This window comes from Empidonax traillii, unplaced genomic scaffold (assembly GCF_003031625.1).
Source record: "Empidonax traillii isolate 1590-97213 ecotype Southwest subspecies unplaced genomic scaffold, ASM303162v1 scaffold1297:size275931, whole genome shotgun sequence".
NCBI lineage: Eukaryota > Metazoa > Chordata > Aves > Passeriformes > Tyrannidae > Empidonax > Empidonax traillii.
The window spans coordinates 195,100-218,139 of NW_020956490.1; the positions used below are offsets into that span (position 1 = coordinate 195,100).

The following is a 23,040-nucleotide window of genomic DNA, read 5'->3' on the forward strand; positions in this document are numbered from 1 at the left end:
TTCTCTGCGTGCCCTTCCTCCTGCCGACCACGGGAACATGAAGGCTGTGTCCATCCAGATCCTGCTCGTGCTGAGGGCCTTGTGCCTGGTCACCCTGGCTGGAGGTGAGCCCCAGCTCCGCTTGTCCCCTCCCCGGGAACAGCTGGGATCAGAGAGGGATGGGGATGGTGATGGGGCCGCGGGAAGGTGGCACTGGATCAGGGTATGGATGCCCGGGGATCGTTATGGGCTGCAGGAGATCTCCCGGCAGGATCGGGCTGGGTTTGGGAAGGGGTAGGTATGGGGAAAGCCTATGGCATCAATCCTGGCAGCGGGGACATCCCTGGTGGCTTTGGCCACTCCTGCGGGCCGGTGGGGAGAGTGCCAGGGAGACTCCTGATAATCCGTATCAGGAAAAAAAAGCATCATGCCCTTCTTTTCCCTTTTTCCTCGTGTCCCCTAGGGACGTGGCGGGGACACTGCAGGGTGTCTGTGCACACAGGTCCTGAGGGTGCCGGTGCTGCCACCCCTGCGAGGCAAAGGGGGGGCTGTCACCTGCGGTGGGTGTGCGTGTTTGTGTACAGGTGGGAGACGTCATCCTGCTCACTGGATGAAGATCCTGGCGTGCTCCGGGGTGGTGCTGAGCGGGGTCACAGGACCGGGAGGTGGCGAGGTCCCCTCTGCCGGGGCTGGGCTCGGTGTCAGCCGCCCGTGGCTCAGGGCAGAGATCGCTGCAGCTCGGCAGGGTGGGTGCCGGGCTCTCAGCACTGCGGGCAAGGCTGGACTTCGCCCGGTGCTCCCTTGTGGCACCTCCCTGTCCTTGGAAGGTGCTTTCCAAGCTCCTCTGCTCTGGGAAAAAACCCACCAGCAGTTTAGCTAATCGCAGACAGTTTGCATCGGTGCCAACAACTGGAAAATCAGTTCAGGGTTATCAGAGGAGCAGGCCCATCCCCAGTGACCCACAGGGACGGTCTGGTCCTGTTGTCACCGGGCTTGCTTTGCTGAACTGTGTTCCTGCAAGGGGAGGACCCCAGCAGAACGTCCTCTGGCTGATGGGAGTTCTTTGGGAAGTTGGTTGCCGTGAGCAGGGAATTCTTGACCCTGAAGTGCCACAGAAAACATCGGTGTGGGAACAAAGAGCTTTGCTTTAACTTTACAGGCACCTAGAAACCAAACCAGGCTTTTGTACAGGGGCCACTGGAGCGTTTGCTTGGGATTTCTTTGCAACCATGGCATTCCCCAGTAAATAGATTGAAAGAGCTGAGGGTGCTGCCACAGCGTCGCTCATTCTTGCACCCAGTGTCTGGATCATTCCCAACTGAGCTGCCTAACATTCACCCAACTCCTTTGGAAAGCTGAGTTTTGTGGAGACAGCCTGATTGAAACCAGATGCCAGCTCCTTTCTTCGCAGGGGCCTCAGATAAGTCAGGGCTTGTTTTTTTTTTTTAAGTCTTGCCCCCAGGGCTGTCAGGACCAAGTTGGCAGGATGCACTGTGCAGCCTTCCTTCACTTGGCAAGGGCCTGTTGTGGGAGGCTGGAGGTCGATGCAGGCGTGAAGGGTCCCCCGTGGTGTGACTGGCTCTGCCCCTTGAAATGGAGTTTTATTTTTACGCTTTTGCACATCCTACAAGACAAGAAGTCCCACAATTTTCATAGTGCCTTTTTCCCCTTCGGTTTTCTGGGTATTTCGTCACATCTACAGGTGTTACAACCAACCTTGGATTTGTCTCCATCTCGGTTTAGCAGGGATTGGAAAATTCCAGGGATTTGGACTCCTCCGCCCCAGAGAAAAGAAGCGGTGCCAGTTTTTGCGGTCCCTAACGGAAAGCCAACATTTAATAAGCTGCAAACTTTATTTCAGGGCAACCCAAAGCACCCCTGAAGTGTTCCAAGGAGTGCTCTATCTTTACACCCGAGATAGCAGAGAAGAGGATAAAGAACTACCGCTGGACCGAGCCCAGATGCCCGAAAAAAGCCATCATGTAAGTGCTGCCCCACGAGGGGCCCTGCCTTGGTCTGGAGCAAGGGACAGCCTGGAACATAGAGCAAACACTGGTGTGTTTGTTTGAAGGGTGGTGTTATGTTTTCTTCCCCCCTGTTTAAAGATCAGCAGCTTCCAAGTGGGATCGGGGCTGAGCGGATGGGGAAAGGGGCTGAGGGAGGTACTTGGCACGACAGGGTGGTGGAAGCACTCAGGGAGAGAGCTCCTGGGTTTCTGTGAAAGCAGATATTTTCTCTGGAGACAGATTCAGACTTTTGGAGTTTGTCTGGAATTGAGAAAAGTTCAGGTTTTTTTCCCCCTGGGATAATTGTTGTTTCCATCTTACCCTGAAGTTGAGGCACCATTGACACCACTTTATTGCAGCCCAGGGGGTGGCTCCAAAGTGAACCTGCTGGGCTGACCTTGGAAAAGTCTCACATCACCCAGTCAGCCAAACCTCAGAGGGTTTGCCTTCATGCTTGCTTGCCCCTGAGCAGCTGGTGCCTTCAGAGCTTCTTGTCCTGAGTGCAGGAGGAAAACACCACGTCCAAGCATCAGGACAATGCTTTTGAAAATGAAAAAGCTTCCTAGGGGAAAACCCTTCACCCATGAGTCACATTCAGCTGCTCTTCATTCAGTCAGATTTCAGAGGCACCTGCCCTTCCAGAAATAAATCATCCAGCCCACCAGTGGTGTTTACTATGGGCTGGGAAGGGTCACTGTTGTTGTTTGCATCTGTCTGCACACCTTCCCCAGGGCCCTGATCACCTAAACCAACATCTCCTGTAACCCCTAAGTGATGCCTTTTCATTTTGCAGATTAACTACTCTGAAGTCTAAGGAGTTTTGTGCAGATCCGAAGGCTGAGTGGGTGAAGAAGATTGTAGAGAAACTGGACCAGAAGAAGGCCACGGCCTCCCCTCTTGCTCGTGGTGCCACCTCACCAGAAGAGCCCGGTGATGTTCAGAAACAGGTTGGTCCTCCAGTGAGGGCTCCATCTCCAGCCACTGCTCCAGCTGGTTTCTTCCAAGGGACTGGCACAGCAGTCTGGGAGGGAACACACTCTCCTGCTGCAAGGACAGAGGTGGCCAGCGAGTCCCCACCAGGCAGGCAGGACAGCACCCAGCTCCCTGCAGGATCACCCCCCGTGACTCAGGGATATGCTGCGCACTCTGAGGTCACTCCAGAAGCAAGCAGAGACTCCTCAAATTCTCCTGCACCTTCAGCAACTGTTGCAGCAGGTGTGGACTCCAGCCAGCCCACCCCACATCCCACAGCTCTCGTGCGTGGCTTTTACAGCACCATCAGAGCTGCAGAGGAACGTGCAGGACAAACTGCAAATGCCATGGCTGATGCTCAAGACACAACTTCTCCTAACTCAGATTCAGACCCGGTGGCAACTACTAAAGGATCAGATAAACCTCTGACAGATGAATCTACAAGTGCCAGGCCCAATGCACCAGACACCGCTTCCAGCACTTCCAGATCCGATCTCCCCTCCATCCTGGACAGCGTGGGCATTACAACACCCCCAGACATACCAATTCCACCAGGCACTAGTTCAGTTTCTACTCTGAACTCCACCATTGCCACAGACAAAGGGGCTTCTGTCCACAGCCACAGGGTTGTTGGTTCCTCTGCAGATGGGTCTGGTACCAGAACATCTGATTATTCCTCACCTGCAGCAGAGCAAGAGCCTTCTGATACAGCAGTTTTTGCTGACCAGGCATTCTCAGGCCAAGCCAGGGCGCGGACGATCACAGACAGGCCAAACCATCAGCCCCTGTCCAGCTTCTTCTCTCAAACACAGTTTGTCATCCCCGTGTCCGTGGTGAGCGCGGTGACGATCTGCAGCGTCGCTCTGGTGTGGCTCTACCTGAAGTTTGGAATCAGACCAGAAGACTCGTCGAGAGAAATGGTACAGGGCTTGCTCTACCAGAGGGCAGGGCACCAAAACAACGCCTATCCAATGGAAGTCATCTGAGCGCTTCATGGCCTGGGCGTTTTTGGCCTGAACCACGTGTGTGTTATTGCAGAAACGCTGTTCATGCTGAACAGGTGACCACGGGTAGGAAGCAAACCAGGGAATAAAAATACCAGAGGAAACCAGGATTCTCGCAGAGCAAAATGTCCAGCAATGCATCTGTTTTGTCGCTGAGCAATGACAGTGTTTTGGAAATCGTTGGGACACTTCTTTCCTTCTGGCACTGTTACACACAAAAGCTGTGGCTGCTCTTTGCCAGGGGGTGGGCAGGAGTGGATTCCCAAATTGCTGTTGGGAATTTTCCTGTGGTTCACCGTGGCTAAGCCAAGAAGCCACTCCCTCAGCCACACTGTTGGGCTCAGCCAACTCGAGCAATCTTTTAGCACCAAACCCACACGATTTGCACTTTTAAACTCTCTGCTGCTTCTTTGTGCTTCGGTCTGGCAGAGATCAGGCCCTTCCTCTCAGTAGCATTTCTTCTTGGAGATGTGGTCTGAGACCTGCTTCTTGGCAAATCAGTGCAGTGAAACCCTCCTGCCACCTGATGTCCAGCTGCATCCAACACCAGGGCAGGATAATGCGAACGACTCTTTGCAGATGGGAGAAAACAAGAAGTCACCCAATAATTTTGCTGTTCCTGTGATAATGTTGGGACACTTTTGCTGTTCTCTGCAAGCAAAAAAAACCCCAGGAAATTAGCTCTTGGAGGAGCTAAAGGCAATTCTGGATTTAGCCATGTAGGAATTACTCCACTTGCTGATGCACCAAACAAACAAACAAATAAAAAAAAAGGGGGGGGGGAGGAAAAAAACACAAACAAAATGCCTGTTCGTAGTTCTACTCTTCATCTGCATTCTAGTTTTTCCATCTTGGATAGCATGGATCACCAGGCTATGAAAGCATCACAACACTAACGGGCTTTTTTAAAAACCCAAGTTGATTTTGATTTTTACACATCCAGACACTGCTGTATGTGAGCTTTATGTTTTATCTGTGGTCAGCTCCTGGAAGCCCTTATTAAACTTTGAGCCCAGTATGAGTTCTGCTGGAGTGTGCAAAGGTCTCCATGATATGATGCTTTGTGAGTAGATACATATCAAGGGTCAGATCCTGCTCTAACCAACCTCGGTGGATCAGATCCCAAAGTATGAATTTGCATGTAGGAAAAAAGGAAGCAAAAGCACATAACGAGCAAGATCATCAAAGCAAAAGTGAGGGGCCAGCTGTAAAGCACAGCCTGAGGGAGGCAACCTGTTAAATCCATCACAGCATCCATTTAGCCCTGCAGGTGGAGAGGACAGACTGCAACCGTGTTTGTTTTCTGCCGTCCTACAACCCCTGCTTTCTGCGTTGTGTTGACATGAGAGAGGGGAGCCAGGGATTCATCCGGGCTTTTGCAAGTGTGGGATGCAATGAGATGAACTTCATTTTGGGGTGAAACCCTTCCCTGGGCAGCCCAGCTGTGGAACAGTGGCTGGCAAGGATTTTCCTGGAGGGTGGATGGGGAGAGGTGGCACTGACAGCCCCCACCTGTGCGCAGTCGGGATTTGTGACGCGCTGTACCTGGCATTATTTTTATATAAAGCACTAGAAATGTTATTTTTGTAGTAAAGTTTTGTAGCCTTTTGGATGCGTGTGATGTCTCCTGCCTGTGCTGCTGGGAGCTGAGATTTTTCTGGGACCACTGGAAAAGGCTGTGCCTTGTCTATTTTCGTGCTGGTCTTAGATGGCTCGTGCATATCCATGGGAGCTGGATCCCCTCAGCTGCTTCACATATGATTGTGCCCCATGGAGGGCATTCCACCATCACCAAGAGACAGCAAAGCCAGCAGACATGGCTGTGGCCAGGCTGCTGTTCCACCTCCTCGCTCTTTAAGGGTTTCATTCTTGCCGAAAGTTTACGGGAAATGCATTTCCTCACAGGGATTTGCGGTTCCCATCCTTCTGAGGCAGTAAAGAAAACAAACGAAGCCGGGGGTTTTTGCTTTGTTTAACAATCAAAGCTGTGGCCAAACAGCAACCAACAGGCAACAAACATTACCCTCCAAGTCTGTTCTGTAACAGGGCAAGAGAGAGCAAGGGCTGAGCTGCGACCTCTCCCACCCCATCCAGAGCTTGGGCTGCCCTTGTGTGCTCCTCTCTGGTGCTGGGGAGGAGAGGTGGGAAAGGCAAATCCATGGAAGAGTTGGTGCCCTGGGGCTTGCCCGGAGTGGAGAGCTGAAGAGAGCAAGAGGGACAGGGACGAGCATCTCCCGCGCACCGTCCCGGTCGTGTCGCAGCCCCGCCGATGAGTCACCGGGCCACAAAGGTCATTTGTAGGATACGAAACTCTGTGAAAACAAAAGCACTTTCCCCCACGTTCTCTTTTCTCTTCCCCTCTGTGGGGGAGGGCGGACGAGGAAGGAGGGGGCTGTGCAAAACGAGGCGGCGATGAATCATTTCCGACGGCGGAGCAGGCGCCGGCGCGGGGCCATTCGGGGCTGAGGCTCCGCAGCACCGCGGGAGCCTCGGGAGATGCCCGGTCCCTGCCCTGGAGGTGCCACACGCCCGCTGGCTTCGCTGGTGTCTCTGTGACACTGCAGAGGTGTCCCTTCACACACCTTCCCGAGCTTCTCCTGCAGGGCCCTGGGCTGCCTCAGGTGCAGAACTTGGTGCAGGAGGGATGCACCTCCGCTGATGGAGCCTCTGACCAGCCCCTGGCTCTGCCCCCACCCCGTGCTCAGGCTCTGTGAAATTATCAGGACTATCCCTGTGACTAACCCCGTTCAGGTTTAAATCACTGAAAATTAGGCTGCAATTGCTTCCAGCCCTATTTTTTTTCTGTTATCACAACTTTGCTTTAAAAGCTGAAGCTGAAGCATCTCTCTATTGCTGGCTTAAACTCTAGGAGCTCAAAAAGGGCTGAAGAAAGGAGGCTGAGTCCTCACTGAGAATCATTTCCCCTGTTAACCCCCCTCTCCAGCCCTGACCCCCCAGGCCCATCCTCACTTTAACCCCGAGGCAGTTGATGAACCTCACTGGGAAAAAAAAAAAAAAATGGAAAAATGTTTCCTTTGCAGAGCGTTTGAGAAAATTGGCGTCAGCTCCTTCTTTTTAATCTCCCTTAGCGAGGTGGAGTTCGCTGCTGCTTTCTGGCTCAGGTGCATCCCCCTCTGCCTCTGCTTGGCCGTGGTGGTGGGAGCTTCCACTTTGTAAATGGAAAAGACTCGAAGTACACTGGGTAAGAACGGAAGAAGACAGAGAAAACTTAAAACCCCTCCAGCTGCCTCCTGGGGGGCAGTTTCAGGCATTGGGTGATGCCCCAGGTGATGCTCAGCCACCTTTCCTGCTCTTGCAGTGCGAGAGTGCACGATGGTTGTGTGGTTGTGTTTTCCAGCAGGGCTGGGTGTGCTCAGTCACCCGCTGGGACCCCATTTCCCAGCGTGGGGCTTGTTGTGCCCAGTTCCTTCTTCCCCTCGCTGGCATCACTGCTGGGAAAGGCTGCACCTGAGCTGTCCCCTCAGCTTCCCTCCTCCTCCTGCTCCTCCTCCTCTTGCAGGACAAAAAGGATGCTGTTTATTTTTTATGTAAACAAGCGAATTGTTCAGAGTCCATTCAAACGAAAGGGAAACTTGGGCCCGCAGTGGGGGCTTTCCAGCACTCGGCAGCTAATCACACATGTCTGCAACATCAGTCTTGCCCTTTCCAAAAGAAGAAACATCTAAAGCTCTCCAGGGAGCTGTGAATCATTTGGCTTTCACAAACACGAGAAAAACCCGAGAAAAGGGGAAGCAGAGCATCCTAGGCCAGATCTTCTGCCAGAAGAGCAAGCACAGCTCTGCAGAAGCTTCACGAGGTTCTCCCCATCCAGAGCAGTGGGGGGCAGCCTCCATGGCTTGGGAGGCCATCCCCAGCACATTTGTGTTGGCTCTGGGGCCAGAAAGAGACTTTGCATGGAACACTGAGCTTTGTCTTTCTTATTGCCACGAAACCCCTCTCTGACAGCTTGGGAGCTCTGGAGCTCAGGGATTTCACTTCCCTCATGGCTGTCCCTGTCTGGGTGAACTCAGAAGTCGGCAGAGCTTTCCAGGTATCGTCTCAGACCGTAACCCAGATGATCCCATGTGACATGGAAATCCCCAGGGATGAGGAAAGGGTAGACCTTTTCCTTGAATTCGTTACAGATCATTGGGAAAAGGGCTAATGTGGGGAGTGGTGGAGAGGATAAATTGCAGCTGCTCCTTGCCTGAGCTCAGAGCTGAGCTCCTCCAAAGAGGCAGAGGAGTACCTGGTGAAGAAGAGCCTTCCCACAGCCACCATGTTCCCTGCAAGGACAGTCCTGCTGCTCGTGGTGCTCCTCACCCTCTCCCCACGCTCCAGTGCAGGTAGATCACCTCATGGGCCACCACTTCTGGTGGGGACTCAGGGTCATCCCACCGGGGTGGCCGGGCAAGAAACCCCGGTGTGGAGCAGGGATGGTGCTGCTGGCAGGGGGAGCAACCCCCTGCACATCCCAGGGGGGCAGGGAAGGAAGGAAACTGCTCCTGGAGGGAGCTGGGTGGTTTTGGCAGAGATGCTGCAGGGCTTTTGGTGCTGGATGATCACCTGGAGCATCCTCCCCTCTCACCCAGGGGATGAAGGAGGAGGGCACCTGTGGCAGCATTTGCAGAGTTTGGGGGATGCTGTGTCCATCAGCCTTGTCACAGGGGAGGGTCCTGGGGACAAACTGCCCTCCACAGCCAATGTTCACAGCCTCTTTTTGTCTCCTGCAGCCCCTTACTCTCCATCCGAGTGCTGCTTCCAGTACGTAAAAGCTGCTCTCCGGCTGGCACACCTGAAGGATTTCTACTCAACCTCCAGGGAGTGTTTTTTACCAGCAATTGTGTAAGTCCTGGGCATTTCCCCACTGCTGGGCTGCCTCCTAGGCCACCACAGGTTCAGTTCATCTGGGGACAGCACAGGGCCAGGTCTGTGTAGCCTCAGTGGTTTTCCAGCACGAAGAGGGGAGGGCAGGACTGTCTGGGCTCTTCTACAGGGCAGAGTTAATGACACGAGTCCACTGCAGCTCTTGGAGGCTCTGCAGGTGCTGGGCTGCAGCATGAGCTGATTGTGGGACAGCAAGTACAGAGTGCAGGGCCAAAGGGAGTGGGGAAAGCTCAGGGGAGGGAGTGAGCGGGATTACAGCCGTCGTTTCTCACAAAGCTTCACCCTCAACCTCGGCAGGTTTAAGACCAAGAACGGGACCAAGATCTGTGCAAACCCAGAGGAGCCCTGGGTGCAGAGAGCAGTTGGGAAGCTTCAAAAGAGGAAAGGACTTCGTGCCCCGTGATGTAGAGTGGGTGCCCTGGTTCAGGCTATCCAACATCCTGGCGGGAAGGAAGGTCTGGAACCACCCTGCTGGAAGGGAATGTGGAGGTTCCAGCTGATGGAGAGGGGGGGCACTGACTCCCCAGAGCCCTGAGCCGTGTCCACCAGCTGGGCACCAGCCCCTGGAATGCTGCTGGCCATGCCAGCACACCTGCCTGCTGATCACAGCCACAAAATAAAGTTTACTTCATGTGAGATTGGAGAGTGGTGTCCTTTCTTCTCCCAGCCCCACAGCTGTGCTGCTGGAGACTCATCTGAGGGCTTTTAGGTGCAAACATCGGTTTGGGGGCTTGGAGGTTTGAGCTTGTCCCTTGTGCTGCCCTGAGCAGGAGCACGGCCTGGCTGCCACATCTGCCCCAGGGCTGTGGTGTCTCTGGGCTGTGCTGGAGAGGAAAGGTTTCTCTGCAGGTCTTCCCTGGTTGGGGGATGCTGAAGCAGACAAGGGATTCACCCCCTGGGAGCTCAGCAGTGATCCCTGCCAGGGTTTTGGGGTGAGGAGAGTCAGGGGTTGAGATAAAGACAGTTTAATAAATAAAGGAAAATAAGGGACTCATTCACCCTTTCCCACCCTCAGGGAGGTTGCCCCTGGCACTCTGCTGGTCTGGAAACTGGAGGTCTCATGGGCACCAAGGGGCAGGTGGAGATCTGTGAGTGCAGCCACAGATGCTTCAGCCTGAGAAAGCCTCTTAAACTGCTGCCTTTCCCCTTCCTGAGCTTTCAGCCCGTGGAGTCACCCTGTTTGCTTGGACTTGGTGCCCTCTCCTGACAGCTGTGGCATTTATCTCCTGACACTTGCATTTATCACATGCACATGTACCCAGTTAAGCTCTTAACTTTCATGATTACCCCACTCAAACCCCAAAAGGTTGTGTGAGTCAGAGAATATTTCCCCACCTCTACATTGCTCTGGGGTCTTTTTTCGTCTGTGCCCACCCATTTTAATTTCTAAAGTAGGTTTTTTCCTCGGTCAAAAAATTTGTGTTCATTTATTAGTTATCAGTGAGGTTGCAGGTGGTTTGGACACCCATAAGATCCTGTGCACAGCTTGTCCCCTCCCCTCCCCTCTCCTCTCCACACAGAGGGCTGCTTGCCTTTACATTTTCCTAACCAGGAGCACCTGGAGAAGGGGCTGTGCCTCCAGGGGGAATGGCCAGGGAGGTTGCTGGGAACACTCTGGGCACTGCAGGTTTGAAGAGAGCCTGGAGGAGACTAAAGCCAAACCCAAAGGTTCACTGCTGGGACAGGGACAGAGAGGGAACCCCTCTGTGGTGGTGTGGCCCCGATGCCTGCTGGGCTCGGGGGTCTGTACATCAGGGTTGTGGCAGCAGCTGCAAAAAGGAGGGCAGGAGAATCCTGGGGGATTGCAGAGCCCACAGAAGAGGACTGAGGAGCTGCTGTGTGCCAGCTGTTTTCTCTCTGGAGAGCCCTTTCCTGGGGAAAGTAGCTCTAGAAGCCAGTGGTGCTGTTGTGCCCAGCCCTCTGCATGGCCACCCTGACCCCTGCCAGGCCACCCTGACCCCGTGCCCTGGGGACAATTTCTTCTAAATCAGAATTTTTTTCAGCACATTTGATTTGTTTTCTTCTCCTTTCTTCTTACAGAGAAGTCGTGCAAACATGAGACAATCTTCAAGGAAGTTCCATTTCCACCTTTATTCTCCTCTGGGAAGCCCTGGCTTGCCTCATTCCCATGCCACAGCCGGGTCACCTCCTGTGCTCCCCCTCACCACCATCCCAGGGGGGTTCCCAGCCTTTTCCTCACCCCCTCCTCACACACCCAGACCACAACTGCCCCCTGCCCTCCCAGGGAGCAGATCCCTGTGCTGGTGGTGCTGCTGTCAGGGTCTGTGCCACCCGCCCCTCCTGCCCATGGGGTCCTCTCTGGGGTCTGGGATGACTCTCCTGGGGCTGCAGTAGGGTTTGCCCCATCTGCCTGCAGAAATGGCCTGGCCTGCATCCCTCTGACCCTCTCTCATTTCGATCCCACTGCTCACGTGCTCTGCTCATGCAGGCCCAGAGTCTCCTCAGACACCCCCACTGCCACTGCCCCATTTTTTTCCCCCCCTTTTGATAAATTCTCCTGAACCCACCAAAAGCATCTCTGCCATCTCCTGCTCTGGGGTGCTTTTCTGCGTGACATCCCATCCCAGAGCACTTCACTGATGAACCCAACACCCTCTGTGTGGCCAGGGTGGTTGGGGAGGCCGGTGTGGAGGGGACTCATCGGTCACTTGCCTTTCAAAATGTGGCCAAACCGACTCAACCCGCCTGTGACTCGTTCCTGCTCAGACTCCGGGTTGTCTCTCCTGTCAGAAATGAAACAGATGAGCACTGCAACTGCTGCTCTCTGCCTCCATGGGAATATGGTTTAATCTGCTTTTCCTGAGGAAATTTCGGTTCCCCCCCAGCCTCCTGGAAGCCCCTCACAGCGTCACGGCTCTTCCGCAGAAAGCAGAAGCAGCCGCCCTCCTCCTCCTCCACCTTTTCCACTCGCCGCTGGACGTGTCCCAAAAATAAACGACAGAAATCCCCCCCCCCCTTATCACTGGGAAGGGGCTTCTTAGAACACGTCTGAAATTTGTGGAAGAGCGGCCCGAGTGGGCGGGATGGGGAGGATAAATTACGGCGCAGCGGGAGCCGAGGCCACCGACACCGGGCAGGGCGGCACAGAGGACGGAGGAACAACCCTCACACAGCCACCATGGCCACTGCAAGGACGGTCCTGCTGCTCACCCTGCTCCTCACCTTCTCCCTGCACCACGCCACAGGTGAGGCACCTCCTGGGCCGCTGCTGCAGGGCCGGGCTCGGAGTCCCCACTGGGGATGTCGGGCAGGAAAGCCCAGCAGGGAGTGGGAATGGCGCTGCTGGTGGGAGCAGCAACCCCCTGGGCAGGGCAGGGCAGGACATCAAGGATGCAGGGATGGATGGAGAAGGTGTGGGGTGGTTTCACTGCAGCCAGCCCTGGGGAGATGCTGCAGGAGACTCTGGCAGCCGTTCCCCCAGGGCTCAGCTGGATGAACAAGTGGTTGGAGGGCTGGAGAGCACGTTCAACCCTGCAAGTTGTGCCCCTGCCTTGGAAAACCCCCCAAAAACTCACCCCCAGAGCGAGCAGCCCGACCTTACCGTGGTGGCTGCAGCAATAGGGGCTGTGGGGTGCCGGGTCCTGTGCTGTTCCCCTCCCCACCACATCCCACATCCCACTCCTGTGCTTGCTGCCACGAAGGGATGCAAATCCCTGCTGTGGGATCCTGCAGGAGCTGCTGAGAAGCTCCACAGCTCCACATCCTGCCGTGTCTCTGTCTGGCGATGCAATTAGTTGCAAAATGCTGCCAAATTAAAACATTCCTCCCTTCCCTTCCCAGCCCATGTCAGACCCATCGAATGCTGCTTCGAGTACGCACAGAAGCCCGTCCGACACGTGCAGAGTTACTACGAGACCCCCACGGAATGCCCTAAGCCTGCAGTTGTGTGAGTACCCCAGGGATTGCCTCCCACCCCACACAGAGCAGCTCCCCCATCCCATCCCACCCTGCAGATGGCTCGGTCCCAGCCAGGGGCATGTGCCTGGAGGGGGCTGTGGCAGGAAAGTAGCTCAGTGGGGTGGGCAAAGGAGAGAAAAATAGGTTTTAGTGTTTTCTGCTTAAGCCTGTGGTCTGGGAAGACTCAGACACAAGGAGGGCATGGGCTGCTGGAGATGGTTCCAAGCCTCCATCCAGGATGGGGCTGCACAAAGGGAGGGAAGAATGGGAAGGGAATGGCTCACAGTTCACATTTTCACTCCTTTTTCCTCACCTTCTCCTCGCAGGATCGTGGCTGCCAGCGGTGCCTTGATCTGTGCTGACCCCAAGAAGCGCTGGGTGAAGAGAGCCATAGAAACGTGTCAAAAGGAAAGATGAACTCCATCCATCCACCATCCCACTCGCCCATCCAGCCCTCCTGTCTCTGCTGGGTGCTGATGGTGCTCACAGCACTTCCCCAGAGGCTGCTGTGGCAGTGGCACCATCACTGCAGCTGGAGGCAGCCCCTACCCTGGCAGGATCAGCTGTCACAGCATCACGGACCAGCCAACCAACCAACCAAGCTCCTCCTGCTGTCCCTGCCCAGCCAGGCTGTGCCACTGGAGCAAATATTTATAATAAAGACTCATTGCCATAAGTTGCTGCCTGAATTTTTCCTGATTCTTCCACACCAGACACTCACACCAGGCTGCTGGTCCAACATTGCCCATCCCCTGTCAGAGGGGACACGAGCAGCCAGCTCCGAGCTCAGCCTGACAAATCACACGGCTCCACACCGGCTCTTGCACATGGATGTGTATTTTAATAAAAATAATTCTGTCAATATACAGCAGAATGTCGATTTTTACCATATTTCCAGTATATTTTCATAGGCTTTTTCTCAGTTAAAATCCACCACCCCCCCCCAATCCCCTTTTTGAAGTTTTTCATGCGAAGCGTCAGATAACTTAATTCACAAATACTAAGCTTAGACTGAACCAATGTGCACAGTTTGTGTCACGTCCATTTAGCCAAGGTTGTACCAAAGAGGAGGGACTCCCTTTCTGAGGGCGGTGAGAGGCCTGGAGGGGCACAGGGAGATCTGCCCGGGCTGCTCCTCCAGGGCTGGTGGGAAACCCGCGGAGACCTCGCACCCCAAACGCTCCAGCCGAGCGTTTCATACCTGAGTTTTGAGCAACCAGCAGGAGAGGAGGTCACTGCGTGCTCCCAGCCAGAGCTTCAGGTGCCGGCAGCCTCCTCCTGCCTCAGCCTCCTCCTGCCTCCCCTGGCTGCAGAGCCGTGAAGGGCGTGCACAGGCGGGACCCACACGATCCCAATCCAACCCCTGTGCAGAGTCCTTGGTCTGGAATTCACCACACTTGTGTTTTTCTGAGTTTTTTTTTAAAATCTGGTGTATCCCCAGAGCTGCTGCTGTTTCTCCTTTCTCCAAGTCTGAGCCTGTGTGGAAAGCTCAGCCTGCAAAATGCCTCTGTGCTCCCCTCTGGAGGAAGGGTGCAGCTCAATCCTCCCGAGCAAAAAAAAAAACAAAGGTCTGAGCAAGTGCCTCGACCCAAATGGAGTGACCAGAGAAAATGTGTCTGCCTGGCCAGGGGATATTGAGCAAGGAGCAGAGGTTTGCATGGCCTCCAGGAATCCCTTCTGTGGTGATGTGAGTGTAAATCCCTCATGGGACTCGTGGGCTTCCTGCAAGCAGGAGAGTGTCAAGCCTCCCTCTTGGAAAGAAAACAGCTGGCAGGACATGTGCTCCCCAAGTCTGGATGATGCCCTGGCTTGTCAGGCACTGCTACAGCTCGAGCTGCAGGCTCTGAGCTCTGTGGGACATGAGGAGAGGGACAGACATGCCTTGATCAGCCACCCATCACCTGCCACCTCTTGTTGCAGGGAAAGGATGGTGGAGAGCAGCCAGTGCTGCCCATGAAAGAGGCCTCCAGGTTCTCAACTGCTCCCCTCTCCTCTCAAATCTGCTGTAGCTCCTCCCAGCTCCCTGGCAGCGCTTCCTCCGGCTCTCTGCCCTCCACAGCCGATGGGACAAGGCTCACAGCCACCTCTATCTCTCGAGTAAGAACTGCTGGACTGCAGTTCCCTCCATCACTCATTCCTCTGATGGTTCCAGCAGCACCCAGCACGTCCCCTGGCACGTCCTTCCCAAGTCTTTCTCTAGAAACCCCTTGGGACAGACATGTACAGCTGGAGACCCAACACCAGCTCTCTACCACAGACCTCCTGCTTCCCCAGCCCACTGCTCAGGCTGCTCTCACACCGGCAGGGTTGGAAGTTGCTCCTTCTGCAAAGGGGACTCCTGAGTGGACCAGGGCCTTTTCAAGGTGTTCCTTCTCTCAGGACTGAAGCACGATGGACCCCTCTCTCTCCACCTGCAGTTCAAGTCTGCACTCTGCTTCTCCATGGGAAGAGCTTCCCGATCCCGTGTGGTGCCCCACGCAGCCTCACAGCATTCACAGGCTGCTCCACAGCCTGACTGCCATGGTTCACCTCCTCAATCAACCCCAGCAGGGCAGAAGAAACTCTGAAACGTGCATCTGAGCTATGCATTAACACAGACAGGTACCAAAGCACAGCAGCGATCCAACCTGCTTTGCTTTGCTGAAGGAGGGGATGGTTCATCATTCCCTGATGCTCAAGGTGGAAAATTACACACTCCATCCCCAGAACTAGTCCCAGCAGCTCTGGCTGCTCCAGTTGTTCAAGGGAGACTCAAGAACAAAGCTATTTAAAGAATGGTAGAGATGCCTTAATAAAACGTGAAAAACAAGGCCACAGCTTGAGGACAGGTTGAGATGTCACTGTAAGAAACCAGGAGGAATAAGGAAGCGTATGGGAAGATCCAGGTGAAGGTGACCACGAGGAATGACACTCTTGGAGGGGCCCATCTTCCACGCCAGTCACAGCTGCATCTCCCAGCAGCATGAAGTTTTCCCAAAACAAGCTGGCTCTGAGAGCACAATGAAGGATGCACAGAAAACAGACCTCCCTGCTCATGGGAGGGCTCATCTGAGACCTCATCCAACTCTCTGAGTCTTGAGTTAGCTTTTGGTAAACACCTGCTAGGATAGGCTCATGGAGCATCCAGAAGAATCATCTGGAACAAGATGGTTCCAGGGGGAACAGGAACCAAGAGGAACAAGATTTGGCTCCCCCAGTAGAGGAGAGATGTCTACAAACTGGAATGAGTCCATCCAAGGCCACTAAGATGGTCACAGGCTGGACTACTATGTGTATGAGGTGGATACACCTCCCAGAATCCTTTATCCCTGACACTCCAGTGCACCTCACTCCAAAGTTCTCCCAGTGAATTCCTGATGCTCTCACTCACTGCTTTGTGGGAACAGCACAAACCCTCCTCCACAGGGAGAAAAGCCTGGAGATGCAATCCAGCTCCATGAAGATCTCTCCACAGAAGGCCTGAAGGACACTTTAACCAAAGGCTCCAGCTCTGGAGTTCCCAAAATGTCATTCTCAGAAGGCCACTTAACAAGTCAGGGCACTGGGCTCAAACCCGACGCCCAGGATGGGCAGGGCTGCTGTTCACCACCCTCCAAAACAGGTTTTCACCAGGTCCCTGTGAAAGCTCACCCTTCTGAGAGGCCCCCACTGCAGAGCTGAGTTTGAGGAAGGCAGGTGGAGTGGCTGGTGCCCAGAGCTTCAGCCACAGCAGAGCTGGAAGAGGTTTCTCCTGGGAGCGGTGACCAGGTTGCTCGAGGTACTCGGAATAACAAATAATCCAAACTTTCACAGAAGTAATTTCTGAACTGCAGGGAGCCTCTGTTCAGGTGCACAGCCACATTCCAAGCTGAAGACCCCAGTTCACTTTAGCTCTGCTTTTTTAAAATTACTGCAACAATCCAACCATCGAAGAGCAAGCCAGGGAGATTCAAAGGCAACAGGCTTTGAAATACAACCTGGGAAAAGCAAGTCAGAAATCCTATCTAGGAATCAGGGGTAGGTGCAGGCCTTACACCCCCCCACACACTGCAAACAATGCTTGATCTTCTCCTTACTGAGTCACGGCCACGTTAGTCAGAATCTGAGCAAAACAAGCAGAAACCAGTAGTGAAACCACCAGACCACTTGAAATAAATGAAAAAACCCCAAGGAACATTCATCAGGCGTTTCTTGGCACGAGAATGACCAAAAATCTAGGAACACCTCTTGTTTTGGTGGTTTCTTTTTGTAGTGAAAGGGAAACCAAAATAAAAAAAAAGATGCCCTAGGGCAGTCAGCACAGCTTTGCTGGGAAACCAAGTGGGGCATTACTATGACACAAGATGAAAAGACTTGGCTTACAGAAACCACAAAGAGAAGGAACCCAAAAACCTCAGAAAGAGATAAAGACAGTGTTGCTACGAAGATGAGAGGTCTCATTGCAGCCAGACTGCTGCCAGCTAAACAGTGACCAACAGCAGAGGACGCTGCCAAATGTGAAAGGCAAAGCCAGGTACTGAAACCCGTGCACCGAGTTACTTCCGCACCTGCAGCAAGGCAAGGACTGCAGGCTGGGGCAATATCCACCTGCAGGCCAGTGAGCAGAGCTCAAAATCAACAGGTGAGCTTTCAGGCACATCAGGTGTCTCCCAGAATTGACAGGAAGCCCCAGATGTCCAAGGTAAATTCTTCTGCTCAGCGCAGCTCTCTGCCTCTCTCTCCCTAGAAAAAGGCTGTGGCAGGCAGAGCTCCCTCTGCTTTTTTCACCTATATGAGTTGACCTGATAGAAGTATCTCCTCCATCTCCAAACCTCCAGCTGACTGTTTTCTTAGGCACTGCCTCTACACGCTGTACACCTTCACCAAAAGGTAGGGACAGCGTTCCCAATCACCTCCAGCACCATCTGCACGTTCCCTGCCACAGTCATCTTCTGCAGTGCAGGAGACACCTGACCCCTGCCCTGCCTGGACTGCTGTGCCAGCTGCAAATCCAGCCTAGCTCAGAGGTCACACACCACTCTCCCTTCTCAGTGGCACACTAAACCTTCCAAAAAAAAAAAAAAAAAAAGAAAGAAATTTGTGAACAGCAGAAGTCACGTTCAATTTGAGCTCCCCTGGGTCCTCCTCAGAACTACTGACCTCAGATTCACTTGGTGCAGAACTGCAACTCCTGCCATGCAGCCAGGCTGTGAACCTGCCACCTCTTCATGGCACAGCAGAGCAGGCAAAGCACATGGTGCTGCCAAAGCCTCTCCAGGTAACAGTGCACACTCAGAAACTCTGCTGGTCTCCTTTGGGCCTGAAACTTCAATGATTATCTTAGTAATCCTTAAAGAAACATTGCTGTTCTCTCCTGAGTGGCTCAGGCCTGGCAAAGCTGGTACTGACCCCAACCCACCAGCTGATGATGGCACGTCCCACCTGAGAGGGTGAGCACAGCTCAGCCCAGGCTTCTCCAGATGCTTCCAAAATTCAGGAGTGCTCATTTAGATCAGTGTTATGGGGACGTGGGGGCAGAAAATCCTGATTATTAAGTCTTAGTGACAGGGCCCTCCTACACGGAGAAAAAGGGGGATTTGTTAATTTAACAAAAAACTGTCGGCCCAACGGGGCAGCACCCGTGGATGTTTCTGGCAGGCTCACACGACCTGCAGTGGCAGATGACTTCATATTCACCAGTCCTGTCCCTCCAGCTGCCAGGAGAGCTGCATTTAACTATTTCTCAGGGTTGTGAGACACTTCTACAGCACAACCACTAACACAAGGCAATGTCAAAGTCTTCTACTCTTCCCACTCACAGAGGCAAATTCAAAAGCCTTGGGGCTCTGAAGAGAAGCACCATGAAGGGCCAGGCTCCTCCAACTCCCATTTTAGTGGGTGACAGGACCTACCTCACCAGGTCTCCTGCGGGGTTGTACGACGTGTTATGTCTGGGACCGAGTCTGTGGGCAATAAATACATCAATGACTTTGTGGAGGTGGAAGAGACCTTTTTAATAAACATGATTCAAATAAAATAAAATAAAAAAAAAAATAAATCCCTCTGAACTGCCACTGTGAGAAGAGTTCAGATAACTAGCACAGAAGATGATGCTGTATGTGCACAATGGAGGGAGAAGGGAAGAAAAGAACAAGCTGTCACCAACTTGATCAGCTTCCTCAGTAAATCAGCATAAACCAGCTCAGCAAAAACTCTCCAGATAAAAATATTGGTGGAACCATGAGAAACAACTCAAAATCAAAACAAAGAGAAACCCCTACGTCAGAAGGCGCTACATTAGAATAACCAGCGGAATACTGAGCGCTGCTGGAGCCGCAGCCACGGCAGGGACACAGGTGAGATCTGCCAGTCGTTCCCGGGGTCAGGAATAGCCACACAGTGAGGGACTCACTCAGTCCTGTCACAGGCAGTGTTTGTGTGTGCTAGAGGGGGTGGTGTCGGTGGCAGGGAGGTCGGGCTATCGGTCGAGGTTGGTGGTGCAGAGTGGCAGCGACGGAGGGTGAAGGGCAGCACTCGGCGATGTCAGCTCCGTCTTGCTCTGTGTTAGTGCAAATAGTCGTCTACTCTGGCAAAGGAGCAGGAGCCCAGGCCCACGCGAGCCATGAGCCGCAAACACTCCGAGGCCTGGCCCAGGGCAAGCATCAGCGGGGGCTGCTTTGGCAGGTTCTGAGATTCTGTGGGGGCAAAGAAAGAAATCCGTTTAGAAGGGCTGTGCTGGCTGTCCCGGCTCACCTGCACTTGGGTCCCTCTCAGTCCCCGCTGGGCACCCGGCCCAGCATCCCTGGCAGGAGGTGATGGCGCTGGAAGGAAGCTGCTCCGGGAATTCTGCTGGCTCTGCATTGCTGCTGCTGCTCCTGCACGGACCCCACCACCCACGACACGTCCCACAGCTCGGCAGGGCCTTCCAGACAGCGCTGCTGTGGTGGCCAGAGCAACAACAAGGCAACAAAGCTCCTGCTGATGCTGCCTGCCAGAAAACCCTCCAAGCACGAGGGGTCGGAGCACGGAAGAATAAGGAAAGGCAGGAGAAACTGGCACCAAGTGAGAGGCAAGCTGTCCACCTCTCACACTTGTGCAAGGCTACACAGCGGCCCAAGCCCTGCACAAACCCACTCACTCATCCCTCATCTTTACACCGGCGTGTTCGCTGTGCAAGCATGAGGGAACCCTCACTGAGGTGCCTTGTGACCTGTGTGATGAAGCATGTCCAGACACCATCTCTCCTGTCTCCCAGGTGACAGCTCTCAGCGACTCGTCCACGCTCCTCAAGCACTGACAAACAACTGCTGACTGCCAGGGGAGGGGACTCCCCTTCCCAAAACATGTAATTCCTCTACTCAGTCAGAACAGCTGTTCCTTCCCTCAGAAGACAATCTCTAGATCTCCTTCTGGCACACTCAGTGTGAGATGCACAGACCCTCCAAGGAAATCCTCCTGGGTACAGTGAGCCAGACTGTGCACAGGAGCCCAGCACGGGTTTCCAAGACAGAGTGGCTGCTGTGGATGGACTGAGCTAACCCAGACTGGGGAGTGTCCTGCAAAGTCACCTGGGCAGTGACACAGCATGGGCACGATCTGGTGACAGGTTCAAGGGCCCTGCCTAGAAACGAAACAATCCCTTTCTCGCAGACGGGTGGCAGGCCAGAACCTCATTATTTCTCCACCATGGGTTTTTCTGCAGCTGAAGATGCCAGGAGGATCAGTAAAGGCACAGCAAGACTCTGATGGCAGCAAAGATTTCCATCATGGCAGGCCACTGCATTTACCACACCAAGGTCAAGACAGGGGGGCAAATGACAACAAGCTGTGGGGCCAAGGAACATGCCTGTCCAAGGAAAATGGGGAAACAGGCAAAAATGTTCAGCTCTGAGGACACAGAGGAGAGCAACAGACTGTTCATACCTGGATCCAACCACCCTGCTGACACAAAGAGCAAAGCTGATCAGAAAAAGAGGAGCTGCCTTGACAGCTGAAGAAAACCAACCCATAACCAGATGTCTGCACAGAGCAGGGTCCTTTCAGTGCAGTTAAAAAGAGCAACAGGGCTTGCCCAGTTCCAGTGCTGGCCTGCAGGGAGTCGGGCTCTCCAGGATCTGGCAGCCACAGCAGAGGATGGGAACACACAGAGGCAGTGCTTGAAGGGAAGGTAAACCCTGTCTGCATTTAACTCTGCATGTCCAGCATGAACTCAAAGGTGACTGGAATTATGGCTCCCCTCTGCTTCAGAGCCAACACTACAGAAAACAGCTTCACTCCCGAGGTGCTGCAACAGAGCAACTGCATCCCCTCCCAGAAAGCAGGATGATGCCAGGACTGAACTCTGCCAACCCACACAGCATGGGAAAGAGCTCTGGTAACGCCTGCAAAATGATTCAGGTGGGTTCAGAACACGAAGGAAGAGGGGCAGGAAATGCATCAGAGATCTTGGTTTCTTCTGGAAGCAGGGGGGGAAAAATCCTAAAGAGCATCCCTGGAAGGAGCGTTGAGGAAGATGCAAAGAAGGGATCCAAAAAGGAGAGTTTCTCAGGGGGATCCATTCTCTGCCGGCTTCCCTCCCACCCCCCTTCCTGCATCACTGCCCTGACAGTCCCCAGCAACAGAGAGAGAGGACAAAGCTGAACACAAGAATTTCTGAACTTTCCCCAGCACTCACAGACTTGCCCACCGCAGGACAGCCCTTGAGAGCAGGCGTGTCCAGGGGGAACAACTCCCACAGGAACCACATCTTACCCAATATAGCACTATTGAGAGCAGCACACACAGGTTCCCTCTGGATGGGGTCCAGCTGTTGGCCAACGGGGCAGTTCCAAGGGTCTGAGTAAGCCAACAAGCTAAAGGCGTCCTGTGGGAGAGAACAGAGAGGCACAGTGAGGTCCTGCAAGGCTGCAGACACACAGCAGAACAGCCACGTCCGTCAGCTGGGGCACCTCCTGCCATCGCCACGGTGACAGGTGCCTACCTCCTGAAAAGAAATGGCCCTTTTCTTCTTGGCAGCAAAGGACCACCCTGGGCCATCAAGAGAGTGGATTAAAGAGGGTGCCCCCTCCACCTGGCAGGAGAGCCAGCACAGGAAGGCAGGCAGAGTGTCACCTGGAGGGAAGAAGAGCATGCAGTTGCTCCAGGAGGGCAGGCAGGAGCTGTAGTTCTTCTCTCCTGTGCTGAGAATTGGGTGTAGATGCTCTACGTTCATGTTTTGACCTCTGATCCCGACACAAGCCCCCTCTTCCTCAGCAGGTGCAGAAGTGGGGGCTACCCAGGGTCTGCAAAGGGAACCCACACCCCCAGTCCTGGCCCAGAGAACTGCTGCAACGCAGCACAAAGGCCCAGGCTTACCTGAAGCATCTTTTTGTGCACGGTGTTCTTGCCATACTCTCTGCAGAGCTGCTCGCTCAGGATCTGCAGCTCCCGTCCAAACTGGATCATCCTCTCCGTGGCAGCGTGGTTCCCTCCACAGAGCTGCCTCTGGGGACAGCTGTCTTCTGGAGGAAAGGCAGTGGAAAAGGAACAGTCATCTTTATTTCCTCACCAATGCCCACTCTGTGTCACGACACCCACAAACCCCTTCCCCTTCTGGAGCAGGTGGCTGCTCTAAGTTTATGCCAGTGGAAGCTTTCTGTGATTCCTGCACTACAGCAGCCAGCAGTGGGCTTTCCACAGTGCCTGATGAGCACAGGAAAGATTTGAGCTCAGTTCAGTGCCTGAGGACTACGTAGAAATCAGGTCTGATGAAATCCCAGGAACTTGCAACCCTTTCATGTGTGTGATACAACACACACAACACAGCAATCCCTTGGTTTAACAAATCCTGCACTCAGAAAACTTTCAGGCAGACATGCCAACACCACCAGCTTCCCAGTATTGGTGGCCACAATATCCATTATAACTGGAAGAATCCCCAGTTTCGGGGGGAGTGTGGCTGATTCATCCTCTCCCTCCTGGCTCAAGCACCCCCAAACAGGACAGTGGTAGCTGACCAGCTCTGCTGAGGCACAACCCAGCTCAACTCCCCAGCTGGCACTTCTGCCAGGTCTGCTCTGAGCTGGATTTCCTGACCAGCACTGAACAAACCTTTGACTCCTACTGCTCTCCCTGCTCCACAACATTGTCATTAGTCTCACTGCTGTGAGACTGATGAAAAGCCAGACCTAGTTTTATTTCCAGGACAGATTAACTTTCCCCATGAAACAGGCACCTTGAGAACTTCATTCACTGGGGGGGAGAAAGAAGCCCAAAGTACATGTTCTACTTCCCAATATCCAATCACAGTTTTAACTCTGGATACCAAGTTCTATTTC

General features: G+C 53.8%; 4 protein-coding genes across 8 annotated transcripts in view; 3 read left to right on the forward strand and 1 right to left on the reverse strand.

Annotated features, from left to right (window-relative positions):
- The window catches only part of LOC114069565 (flocculation protein FLO11-like), a 5,095-nt gene extending 716 nt beyond the window's left edge, over positions 1-4,379 (forward strand). The window contains exons 2-4 of the mRNA XM_027906455.1: positions 1-104; positions 1,841-1,961; positions 2,779-4,379. Coding sequence (XP_027762256.1) covers positions 38-104; positions 1,841-1,961; positions 2,779-3,943 — 1,353 coding nt within the window. The 5' untranslated portion in view covers positions 1-37 and the 3' untranslated portion in view covers positions 3,944-4,379. The remainder of the gene's footprint in view (positions 105-1,840; positions 1,962-2,778) is intronic.
- A 3,812-nt stretch (positions 4,380-8,191) lies between these two features.
- LOC114069563 (C-C motif chemokine 14-like) lies at positions 8,192-9,455 on the forward strand. Its single transcript, XM_027906452.1, has 3 exons — positions 8,192-8,307; positions 8,695-8,806; positions 9,146-9,455. The coding sequence occupies exons 1-3, from the start codon at positions 8,241-8,243 to the stop codon at positions 9,249-9,251; spliced, it is 285 nt and encodes a 94-aa protein (XP_027762253.1). The 5' UTR covers positions 8,192-8,240; the 3' UTR covers positions 9,252-9,455.
- A 2,305-nt stretch (positions 9,456-11,760) lies between these two features.
- On the forward strand, positions 11,761-13,418 carry LOC114069562 (C-C motif chemokine 5-like). Its single transcript, XM_027906451.1, has 3 exons — positions 11,761-12,054; positions 12,650-12,755; positions 13,093-13,418. Exons 1-3 carry the CDS (start codon positions 11,988-11,990, stop codon positions 13,181-13,183), a joined length of 264 nt encoding a protein of 87 aa, XP_027762252.1. The 5' UTR covers positions 11,761-11,987; the 3' UTR covers positions 13,184-13,418.
- A 5,299-nt stretch (positions 13,419-18,717) lies between these two features.
- The window catches only part of RANBP10 (RAN binding protein 10), a 48,862-nt gene continuing 44,539 nt past the window's right edge, over positions 18,718-23,040 (reverse strand). For 4 of the 5 annotated variants that reach the window (XM_027906442.1, XM_027906446.1, XM_027906443.1 and 1 more), the window contains 3 exons: positions 22,079-22,224; positions 21,476-21,587; positions 18,718-19,419 (listed from right to left, as the gene is read on the reverse strand). In XM_027906442.1, coding sequence (XP_027762243.1) covers positions 19,289-19,419; positions 21,476-21,587; positions 22,079-22,224 — 389 coding nt within the window. In that variant the 3' untranslated portion in view covers positions 18,718-19,288. The remainder of the gene's footprint in view (positions 19,420-21,475; positions 21,588-22,078; positions 22,225-23,040) is intronic. The other variant, XM_027906445.1, reaches the window with a different exon arrangement.